General features: G+C 41.6%; 1 protein-coding gene across 2 annotated transcripts in view; it reads right to left on the bottom strand.

The window, feature by feature from the left end:
- The window catches only part of LOC141796526 (LHFPL tetraspan subfamily member 3 protein-like), a 34,516-nt gene extending 24,491 nt beyond the window's left edge, over nucleotides 1-10,025 (bottom strand). Inside the window, exon 1 of one of the 2 annotated variants that reach the window (XM_074677701.1) lies at nucleotides 8,534-10,025. In XM_074677701.1, the coding sequence (XP_074533802.1) occupies nucleotides 8,534-8,960 (427 nt within the window). In that variant the 5' untranslated portion in view covers nucleotides 8,961-10,025. The remainder of the gene's footprint in view (nucleotides 1-8,533) is intronic. The other variant, XM_074677702.1, reaches the window with a different exon arrangement.
- Between the last annotated feature and the right edge of the window lie 2,655 nt (nucleotides 10,026-12,680).

Raw genomic sequence — 12,680 nt, 5'->3', positions numbered from 1 at the left:
TAACCTCTTCATATCTGTAAACTAATCTTGTACATAATACAATAGTAATTGTACAAGTTCAGCACATTTGAATTAAAACAAAAAACAAAAACAGCATAATGGCTGAAATACACCAGATGCGTCTACAGTCTGGCTCAAGTACATCACGGAACCAGATCGGATAGATTCCCATCAAAGTCAATGTGTTAACTTCAACTGGATCCGCTCTGCTCCAGCAGGTCACAGTAGATATGCAACCGATCCGATTTTTGCTGGATGCAAAAAACAAAACTTGTTTGATTGATCGCTTGATCTGCTGCAGATCAAGAGGGACAGGAAGTCATGCATGGAAACTACCTGAAAACACCCAGTGACAATCAAAATTAAACAAACTGGAGTCACACCAGTAGTCAACAGTTTTGAGGTTTTGACAGTCCAACATTGACGAGGAGAGGATCATCATTTGAATGGGAAGCACAAGAACTTCTCAGTCTCACAACTCCAGCTTTCTGCCACAGTCTTTGTATATATCTCGCTCCTATAAAAATATGTAAATAGTAATATTTTTCTACTTTTCTAGATTTCCTATATTTCTTTATATTTCTTCAAATTTCTATTTTTACAATCTATTATCCTATTCTATTTTTATTGTTTATTGCGTTATGCACTTTTTTTGTGAGCTGCTATGACAAAAAAAAATTCCCCCCAAGGGGGATCAATAAAGAATATTCAAATTTATTCTATTCTATTATCTGGCCCTCCGGACTGAACACACAGCAGTGTGTGAGTTGGCGTCCACAGTCAATTTGAGACGGAGCAGAGCCGGACCAGAGATGTTCCTGGTGCATTTGAGTTGTAATTCATCTTTTATTAAGAAGTTTCTTTTGTTAGATACTATTGTTTTAAATTCAAATTTCATATGGAGTAAAATATTATACTGTAATGCTGGTAATACTCAGTGAATAAGGCAAAATCGAATCGGTATCTTAAATCATTTGTCCCAGTGGCCATGGGTCTTTTAAACAGGTTGTAGGCGAGTCTGACTGAGATGACTCATTAGTGAAATGCGCTAACTCTGTATTCATTTATTTGTGTTGTGATGCACCTGTTTTAATGTGTTTTAGCCCCTGTTGCTGGTTTGACTCCCAGCCTCGACCATTTGCTGTATGTTGACTCCCACTCGCTATTCCTACTACTTCCTGTTTCTCTTCAGCTGTCTTAGCTTTATGGGTGTAAATGCCCTAAAATATATAACTTAAATGTTGCAATTAATTGTTATAAAAAGCAGATGTCCTTGGACCCTTTCCACACACAGGTGATTCACTTTAATGGACGCTAACATCATTACTGTCACTACATGTCCTCGAAAGTTTCTCCATGAGTCACAGTGTCCTAGCTGTCCCTCCTCGTCCTCCCCTGTGAAATAAATCAGCAGCTTCCACCACCTGAGCTCTGAACTGAGCCGGACCACCCCTGAGATCACAGGGATTAACTCTGATTAAATCCATATTTTGCAGGAGCTACAGGGACGCAGAACACAGGGGAGTCATGATGAAGCCTCGGCTTGCATTAATAATTTGTATTCTGCGGCGGTACTGCCAAACTCATAAGGTGTGGGCTAATTAATCTGCATTGATTTGTTTGGTTTGAAGTCCAAAAAACATGATTAAACCACCTCCTCTGCATCCACAAATAAGCATGAAATCAGCAAACATGCATCACAAGAACACGTGGCGTTCCCATCAACCTTCATGCTGTTGAAAAAACCTGCCCACAATGGTACTTGTGCGTGCATGCAGATTCCTGTGCATGCAAATGTGACTGCAATCTGTGTGTGATGGTGAGTGAAGAAATCCAACCTCCACCCTCTCTCCCTCTGTTCAATGAGCTCTGAGCTGGATGACTGTCCTTTAATGCCTCCTTAATTCCTTAATATACGTGTCTCTTAATCACATCATCACCGGATGGGAAGGAGTTTGATTTGAAATCAGATTATCTGTCAAGACAAGAGGAAATTTTTGAGAAAGCAGGACTGATTAAGTTGGTAGAGTCACAGTGAGGAGTTTGTACTTTAGGGATCATCCCCATCTGTGTAGCGGATGTTGGTGTATCCACTTGATCTGATTCAAACTTAAAGTAGCAGGTCAGCACATTCAGATTTAGCGCTGCTCTAAAAAAGACCCAGAGAGAATACAGATCTGCTCTGCAATTACCCTGAACCAGCTGTCATCACTTGTCCTGTACATCGGACAAACTGTGGATACCAGCCGAAGATTGCTAAGGCTCATTTAAGGATTTAAGAATAAATCTGCACTCTTACTGCTCAGGTTGTTTATTATTGTAATGCTTACATCACTCCTAACCCAGTGTATCATCCTGGTATTGTCACAAAAATACAGATGAAGATGCTTCCTTCTTTAGTATATTTTCAAAGTTGTTAGCACTCATGCATCTTTCTGTAACAGCAGACAGCATTCATCCATGTTGTTCCTCTATCTGGGTTACACAAATCTGCCCCATCGGGGATCTGACTTGATGTGCTGCAGAGAGACATTAGTCCTCTCTTTGCACGTATAGCTGCAGCAGCATGACTGACTGGATACATCAGGCTGTTTTAAACATGATGATGATAACTGGCAGGCTCAGAACTGGCACAGACTGCTGTCAAATAACAAATATGTCCGAGGTAAGACTAGGCTCCTGTCATAGACTGCAGATTGGCTGTCTAGATACTCACGGAGAGAAGGCTGAAGATGTGTTAATTCAGCCGTCCAAACCTACTTTTCTTTTTAAAAAAGATAGTAGGTTGATCATCAGGCACTTTCTTTAATCTACTCTTGATAAAAACTAATGGTTTCTACAAAAATTTGCAAAACTCAGACCTGGCGCATAGAATTGTTTTCATTGCTACTTCAAAGCCCACAAAGTAAACGATGGTGCACTGATATTTAGGGAGTTGTATTCTAGGAGTAATCATGGAGTAGGTGCAGTTGTATAAAAACCACAGGCTATTAAGCACAGGTGTTGTCACACACTGGTTTCTGGAGAGGTTTGATGAATCCCAAAAGTTGCACGCCTTACATCAGAAGTGCTGACTCCAATGACTAATAATTAGGATGGATAGGATGGACTTCGATACAGATGAGCTTGAAAGCCACCTGACAAACAACCAAAATATTCCGGTCTATCAGTAAAATAAGACATGCCCTAATTGTGCTAAAGTGCAAAACTGTTCATTTTTTACAGCAAACAAAACATTTACAACATGTACAACATTGTTAAGAGTAGGGATGGAGCCAGGATTTCAGTTTTGGGTGAGCCAAACAAATTTTGTTCTCGGTCTTAAATTCCAAAAGTAAGTAGTTCACCATTAAAACTATTAATAATGACAGGCTGATATAATATGATAAAAAAATAACATTTTTTGTAGAACATGATGCACCAGTGGGCTGCACAGCGATGGTGCTATATTTATTGTAGGTTGTTAAAGTAGTGACGTTAACCACATTTAATTAAAAAACAAAATATCAAAAGTCCTTCCCAAAGTCATTCTCTCGTTGTAACCTGAGGCTGAATGTTTCGTAACTCTGTTCAATTGTTTGTTTTTTTTTGTACAACAGGCTCAAAGATTTCCAAACTGGGCTTATTTCACAAAGACAGGGCATCTAATAATGAAACCAAAGCAAACTTTAAGTTACAAAATTTCACCAACCAAACAAAAAAAAATCTTTTTCTTTTCCAAAGAAAAGTTTACAGTGGGCCTGTTGAAAAGTTAGTGGGCTTGGGACCAATGGGCCCACCTATAACGTCACCCCTGATTCAGAGTAAAACCTGTGTCAGCCAATCAGAATGAGCCCCCGTCATTCAGCTGTGACGTTTGAAAACAAAAAACTCTGTTTACATCCACAGAAACCATGAAACCGGAGTTTTCCGAAATCTTCACCTTGGCCGTTTTTCAGAAAACATTGTTTTTAGTGACGTAAAGCTGCAGTTTCGTGTGGATGACAGGCCTAAACGTATAAAAATACGTGGTCTCCTGAATACCCAGCCTTGGTCTGAAAGTTTAATTTCTTTACACCTTCACAATGAGCAGGGGTTGAATTTTCTTGTCACATCTCAATCTTTTAAAACGTTCTGTTTCCAGTTGGGCTTTGAGACTACATCCATGTTTTACACAGTCTATGCTCTGAAGTACTAAAGAAATAAGGGAGGAAGTCCACAACTGATTTAGAAATGTGGATTTTAAATGGTCTTTGACAGAATTTAGCTTATTTTGGAGCCAGTCTCAGGTGGTCAGTTTAAGAGCAGCATATTTTTGTTCCTATGTGTGGCTTGATATCAAACTCTAGGGGGTGCTCTTTGTTAAAACTGTCTCAATCACTCAATCCAAATCAGGCAAGGAAATAAAGTACAGAAAGTCAACTTTGGATCTCTACGAGTTAATAAGTGTTAAAAAAGGGGAAAGTTTCTGACATATATCCCTTGTTTGGGAAATATTCTTCAATGTCCTCAATTTCCTTAATCTGGAAATCATCAACTGCATTTTAAAGCATTACATTAATTAAAGTCAACTCATGTGTTTGATTGAAATATTAATTTATACGCTAATTTTTGCAAAAGCAGTTTCTCTCAAATTAGCCTTTTAGAAATATGCATGTGGACAGAAAAGTTTATGATGCCTGGGAAGGGGCAGTCACATCTTCTAACACCAAAAGCAAAGAAAAAGGCAAAAGCACAAACTTGGAACAAGCTCAAACCTGCTTTTCAAGGCCTGCTGGGTGACTAAAGTGCTCATTTGCAGTATTAACATGGAGGACTGGAGTACTCAGGTCCATGTCTACTGCAGTGAAAAGTAAAGCTCTGTGACGGCTGCTCTCACACAGAGCTCCACCACTTTCCACCTCTGCATTCAGCCAGGCTTAACAGCCCACCCCTCCTCAGAACAAGCCTCTCAATGGAGCTAATGAACCATGGGAGCGAGGGCCAGCCACAAAGAAACACAGATAATGATATAGAGGGAGAGACAGAGGTGACCCAGAGGACCAGTGTGTCATCTCTGAACTCTGTTTTCCTCTCACCCTCTGTCTCTTTTGTCTGACTTTACACCTCATGCTTGTCTCTCATATGTTATTTCCCAGGTGCTTCTTCACTTTATTGTCAGTCCTGTTTCCCCCTGTCTCCCAGTCTGAGCTCTGTCAGGCGACAAAGTTTTCACATCTTGACATGAGTCCTCCTGTTTGATCTTCATCCAACTTTTTTCCTCTGTAAAACTGAGACTACATAAATGAATTTACTGTACACTCCATATACACCCAGTGAAATTAATATTTGCCACATGTGTGCAGTTTGTGCTTTCACAAACAAAGTGGAAACACAAACAGAGGCCAAAGCACTCCCAACAATCCCCGTGTTAAATGTGAAGTCTGTAAGAGGAGATAATGGATACCTCAATATGAAGCATGGTATGGGGTTTAGAATGGTCTAAAGCATGAAATCTTGACATCACAGTAAAACCACAGGGGGTTCATTACAGACCAGTGAAATTAAAATGAGCACAGAAACCACGGTCAGTCCTGGGTTGTGCTACCATCAGAAACTCACTTGCCAAGAGTAGCTCATTAGACAAATTGGAGGAAGTCATGCAAATGCTGCAGAAAGCACGAGCTTGTGCACAATGTGAAAAAGTCATCCCTGAGGTATCTACTAGCAAAGACATCAAAGGAGAAGCAGAGGAGGTTTCAGAGCACTGTGGTGTAATTCTGCTTTCCCCATGAATTTTAAAGCAAATGTTTTCTTTCCTAATTACTCAGGGAAAAAATACAAAAAAGCAAGCTCAAGCCAACATAGCAGACCAAATAATGCAAATATAAAAAAAAAATGAGGCCCCTACGCAAATGCAGCTCTTTTGAAAACAGTCTGTGTCTTTCCAAATAGGCCACCCTCAGACTGCATATTTGTTCTGCTGACTTTACAAAGCTCACGTCTTGCTTATTCACAGGTATGACTCATATGTTTTGTCAAAGAGAACAATCCCATCGAACAGAAGAAAAAGGCTGCAGCTGACATAACTGAGTACGTAGAGGGGGTGTAAAACAGAGCAGTAATTATCCGTGACCTCACGGACTTCTTACTTAATTGGCATGCAGACCCCTGAAGAACTGCAGTCATGGGACGCGGAGGATGGATGGAGAAATGGACAGCACGTAATGTACTCACCAGAACGTGTTAACGAAGAGGAGAAGGAGGAGAGAAGAGCAGTGGGAAAAATAAGGGAGACTGAAATACAATGAGGGCAAAATGAGGAAGTGAAAGTGGTTGGAAAGCACAAGAGGGTGAAAGTGTGAAAGTAGCAGAAAGGGATCGAGCTATAGAAGCCTGTGCATTATGTTTCTTGTTGTGCCCAGTTCAGCGGAAAAAAAAAAGCACACTTACATCTGCCTGCCGTGGACTTGAGCAGATGCATGGACAGAAATAGCTCCAGTGTGAAAGAAGGATACAAGTCCATCCAGGGCAGGATGGAGGCACTGTGCACTCTGCACTCTACTTTGTTTGGCTGAGGTAGACACTTCCACAGAGCTAATGTGTTCCTCATCAGACATTTAGTGATTTTACCTTGGCTTCAGAGTAAGAGAAATAAAACCTCCTTTCTTGGAGATATGTGTGCATGCTTTCACTGACTGATTCCCTCATGAGGTGTGTGTGTGCATCGATGGGAATTTGTTGTTAAGTGCTTATTCGCAACCTTCTGACCTCAGTCTAAGGGGAGCTGTGAAGCTGCTGCCAGAGTGGCATATAGTGAATCACTTAAATTACATACACGCAGCCAACACATATAGTATGACCTTGATATTGAGTTAGCCTGCATGAATGGCCTCATAAGAGATGGGAAAGTGATGTGCTGTTTTTTTTCACCTTACATATTTGCATCAAGCCGGGGAAAGCAGCGTGAATGCTGATTATGTGACTTGTATTCTCACCGCCAGGAAAGAAGACAACAAGATCAGGGTGACCCACGGTGTCACTGAGATGTGACGTATAGTTTTGAAGCAGAGATTAAAGTAATGAAAGGAAATCAGTGGGTAAACTCTTTCACTTTCTCTTATATAAAAAAACACTATCCACCCTGCAGTTAATTGCACTTATATTGATGATTGGTACCTTCCTATCCAAACATCAGCTGACAGTAAGGGGCCCATTACAGATGCCAGTGGGCCACCTGTCCTCCACGGGTCTAGTAAGCAAAGGCAGCGGGAGTTTAACCTTCAGCTAAGCCTGATGAAGTTTGACAGCACTAAGCAGCCAGGCTCACTCATTAGGCCTCTCTGTGCCAGCTCTCTGTGGTCAGGGTCTCTCCTCTTGGCTTTCTCTTTCATCTCTCTGCTACAGCAGCACAAAACCCTCACAGTCTCCTCATTAGACAGGCCTGTTGCGTTAATGCAGCCTAACATAACACACCGAGCTGGAGTCGGTCCAAAATAAAATCCCCCCACCTCATTTGCCTTGGTTGCAAACATCAAGCTGGCCGTTGTGACCGGTGGTGCAGCTGAGCGGACCGATGTTTGGCAGCGCTCAGACCCCTTTCAGATGATGGAGGCCTCCACTCACACTTGATGACATGACCCCACGGAAACAGAGACAAAACGCTGCCAGCAGCCGGACCACTGACCTCTAAAACATTTGCACAACTTCAACCGCTGCTGCACAAACTTACGCAACATATACCAGGAGGCTGAAAAAGAATGACCAGTCATATAACATTTGGCTGCAGAACTGTTCAAAAATAAATGTTGGTTAACGCCATTTACATCCTTTACTATCTAACCATTTTTTACTTCTACATGTTTTACGGTATTTTTAGTAGAATAAAATATTTTAATGACAAATAATCAAGCTTTACTTGATTAGCAGCACAGTGAAGCATTGCAAGCATTGATTTGAATACGTAGGCACTACACCTTCTCTTATAGGCTTTTACACAATAACTCAAACACACAATACTAAAAAATAACTTTTAAATCTAATGTCACACCTTCACCCACGGTTACAGCAAATATGGAGTACATTTACTTTGTGCCTCACATTTTTTTGCCTACATGTGACTCCACCTGTGGCCTAGTAAAAGTGGTGACACTTAGACTGTTAATTAGGCATCAGCCTCACTTCAGCACCATGGACAGCACTGCCTGCTCAGCAGTGCTGGCTGACGACTACAGTACAGAGAAGATTCTGGACACTGTCAGAGTATTCACCACAACCACAAGTGCTCCCATTCACAGGAAGTTAGCTCAGTCATTCATCATATAATGATTAGTCTTTAAAAAAGTCTTTTGAAGGTTAATAATTGAAAATATTTAGGCAGCATTTGTTAAGGATTTTGTCAACATGTGCATGTGTTTTAGTTAAAAATGTGTATGTACAATGAAAACTGCTGCAATGTAGCTGTGAAGTTGGAGTTATTTGTTTGTTTGTTTTTTACTTTCTCTCCCAACATTTACAGTTACAGTGTTAAACAAACCCTCTCCCCTCTTCTCAAAGTCCCTGCCCCCTGACTTACCTGATGCTGCTTGCATCCAGCCACAGATCTTGTACACAGTGGAGGTGCTGAGCAGGAAGAAGAGACTGAAGCAGCCGATGCAGGTGACAACCAGCATCATGGACATTCCAATGAAGAAGGAGGCGGCCTTGAACGCACTGGAGGGGATATTGGAGAACTCAGTGAAGCTGCCCTGGCAGGCCAGATCTCTGGAGTGTCCGTCTCCGACACAGTAGTGGAAGAGGCCGAAGTAGCCAGCCTGCGGCGTATCTACGCCATCCCCGATCCAATAGGGCTGTGAGAAGATGGTCACATTCACCATACCGAACAGGATAGTGAAGATGGCCCACAAAAGTCCGATGACACGGGAGTTGCGGACGTAATTAGTCTGGTACAATTTCGCAGCTTCTGCAGACGGTAGCATTGATGCAGCAGATCCAGGTATCATTTTATGCAATCCTGAAATCTAATTGAAGGTTGCGATCAGCGCGAGCACAAAGCGGGGACTGAACATTTATGACACAAATCGTTTTTCACAGAATCACCTCCCAAAACGGCGAGAACAAGAGGAGAGTGTACGCCTGTACAACTGCAACACAGCAACATCTGTCAGGCGCGATCAACTCATGACGTTGCAGCCCAAAGCCAGGCGCTGAACCGAGCGAGGAGCGGAGACGGAGAGCTTGAACCCTGGTTGTGTCTGAGAAGTCTGGGAAAACTCAATGACTACAGCAGCAGAAACAGGTTACCTCCCACTTGATCGGTGTAGCCGTCAGACGTGCTCATCGCTGCCGCACCGTGCCGCGCACTGATGTCCTTGGAAAACCTCGAATAGAGATATATTATTCACACAAGACGACGCGATCAGTCACAGTGGACACACAACAGGCGTAAACAAGCAGGCTATGCTACTGCACAAATGGCAAGTTGGTATGTACTCACATACGCATCCAACCTACTACCATAAGCAGTCTGAGAACACTATGCCCGCCGTCAGGCTCGGTAAACGGTGGATCTATTCTCCGGGTTGTGACAGCAGCTGCCGGTGATGCTGCTGGGAGTCAGAGAGGGCGGGGCACAGACGGCAGGCGCAGAAGCAGCCCGTGATGTCTATCTGTGCAAACTCCCCTTCCGGATAACGCTGCGTCAACATCCACTGAACTGACGCTGAATTATTAGCACGGTCGTAAATACGCCAAAATCGACTACAGGCAGCATTAGATTTAATATCAGGATCACTACCCCCGTCTCAACACGCAATGATCCGTCTTTATGCCCACCGTGTGAGGAATACAGCCAACACTGGTCGCTGCCAGGAGGTTATGCAACACTATATAAGACTGCACGCGACATCTTGACATCACAGGCTGAATACACTAACAGCATATGAGCAGTGAGTGGTGGGAAACTGTAGGAGTGGCAACAATAGGCACAACAGGAAATCTGGCACACTACTACAGCCGAGTATCACCATAGCATACACATTTAATGGACGTTTCGCTTCCTATGAACCTTCTTAAAGGGAAAGAAACCTCTCAATTCCTTCCATACCATGACGTTAAATACTCTAAGCCCCGCCTACCACGAGTGCAATCAGGTGTGGCACATTTGGTCCAGTTAAGTGTCTTTGAATCATGCAGGTAGATCCTTTCATTAAAGTGACTGTCACACAAAATAGATCTCATTACAGTAGGGGAGAGCAGGGTAAACTGAGCCACTTTTTGCATTGTTTGACCTGTAGGCAAGTGGAAATGAAACTGAAGTGAAATCAACACATGTACATTAATTTCATGATGTCTCACGTCAATGGAAATAATAAGACCACATCCATAATGATTGGTCATGAAAATATAGCCTGTCAAAAAAAAAGTGGTCTTTGTGGCTCAGCTTGCCCCAGCTAAGGGGTAAATTGCTCCACCTCAAAGGGTAGATTGAACCACATGGGGGTAAGTTGACCTTTTAACCTTTTTGGTAGCGTTCCTTGAAGTTGATGAACCAATCTCGACCTAAAAGAATAGGGACATTACTAAGAATCTGTTTAGCTACAAGACCAACTGTTTACCTGAGTTAAATAGTGATCTCCTCGACACTACCTGCTGAATGGTTAGCTTTCCAGCTCTTGGGACAGAGATATTGTTTTTCTCTGCCATTTCATCGGCTAGATCATGGGATTTCTTTGCCCTGAGGCCATGGAACTGGTCAGCCAGTTTTTTCGCATGGTTTGCAAGGTCTTCCTCCATTTCCTCTGTGAAGACCCTCTTTGCGCTTGCTGTCCCTGTGTAGCCTGCCATTGTCACTTCCCCTCCCTCTTTCTTTTTTAGGAATCTGCGTAAGGTTGACCTGTCAATATTTCTCTCTGTGGCCACTTTTCTTAGGGATTTTCCACCCTGGACTTAAGTTGCTGCTCTCTGCATCTCCTCAAGGGGTGTTGAGCCCCAGTTTGTCTTCCTGCTGTATTTCCTCGGCATTCTAGCTTGTCTACATTGTTACACACATTTAAAAAAACAAAAAACAAAAAACAAATCATTATGTAGAACCATACTTAAACACGTTTTACCTCTGACACTTTAGTGCCTCATTGTGGGGTAGGTTAATTTACTGGGTCAATTTATCCCAAGCAGTTTGGCTCACTTTACCCCACAGCTACCATTTTGTTAAAAACAACCTAGCCTAGCAATTCAGACTAATACCTTGCTACACGATTCACATGGTTTTATACATTGTTAGTTCAGCAACACATTTGCTGTATGTTTTTGAATATAGTTGAAATAATTTTGAGTTTATAGTCATTATTCGTGATATGTTGAAAATTTACTTCGACATGCAAAAAATGATTTTTGGGAGAATAAAAGTTACTTAACACTTCAGCTTGTGTTCTGTGTTTCACCACAGAGAGCTTGAAATGAGGCTGGTTAATTAAATCCAGAGTCATGTGATCACTGATGCGTACCGTTTCACAGAGACAGGGGGTGGGTCAATTTACCCACAGGCTCAACTTACCCCATTCTCCCCTACTACCTCATTTACAATGCTTTGGGAGTAAATATCCAATATGCTACTTCCCTTGTGATGAGAAGTGGTCAGTGTTCAAGTGGTCAGCCTCATGCTCCTTGTTCTCAAGAGAAAAAGGTAGCTATACAGCCACTACTTTACAAAAGTTATTCATTCCAAAAAAACAACAACAACTTAATTCTGCCATAAAAGTAGCAACTTCAAACACAACAGCATATTATTTTTGACACAACCACCCATGGCAGCAGTCATGTAATTCCAGTCTGGACTTTTGGCTGCTTCAAAACAGACCAAACCACTGAGTTTTCTCTCTTTTTTCAAAGCAGATTCATCAGTATTGTGATACTATTGTACTTATCACAAGGAAATGTGTTAGATCATCATCATTTTTTGGCATGTGAGAAAAAAAGTAATCCTGGTTAACCAATTTGTCCAATGCATTGTCCAGATTGCCCCCTGTCTGTATGATGCCACATACTGATGGATTAGAGCTCAATGGATTTAATGTAGGAGTTTAATGTAGATTGGAAGCAGCCTATTCATTGGATCTAGCTGTAGACCATAGCGTTACTTTTGGTTTTATGGAAAGGCTGTGTACAAATCTGGTGTAACTCTTGAGGCATATATCATCCAACCATAACAAATATTTGTGTGAGTGTAATCCAGATCCTTGCACAAATGCCAAAGATGTTTGATAACAATGTCATTATTTAGATGGAGGATTAAGGTGAGTATGAAATGAAAGCCAAAAACTAGCACTCATAAAATAATCAGCTTAAATCTTCTTGTGTTTTTATCATGTGGATCGGCAATCTGTTGAGTGTGAAATGTTCAGTGGCCACACAGTTTGAAGATATAAACTGCTTTAGAGTATAAGTGGAATTTACAATATTTCACCTTGCGCCCTACTTAGCTACGGGGGAGTTATTAATCAAGAATTAAAATACAGAAGAGAAAAGAACACACAGTTCAAATGTGTTTTTTCACTGTCAACTCTTATGCAACAATAATATGAACACAATGTTGTAAATTTTAGTAAAAATAATAAATGTTCATTGAAATACATATGAATTGTAGTTTTGAAGGACCAGAACAGTCTTGGCAACAAATTCTAACAATAAGTCACAAGGTGGGTGAATTAGTTGCAATCATTCAA

The sequence above is a fragment of the Halichoeres trimaculatus genome, unplaced genomic scaffold, assembly GCF_033239565.1.
Source record: "Halichoeres trimaculatus isolate MK-OKI-2021-1 unplaced genomic scaffold, fHalTri1.1 fHalTri1_scaffold_10, whole genome shotgun sequence".
Lineage (NCBI taxonomy): Eukaryota > Metazoa > Chordata > Actinopteri > Labriformes > Labridae > Halichoeres > Halichoeres trimaculatus.
This window is presented reverse-complemented; position numbering and strand designations above follow the sequence as displayed.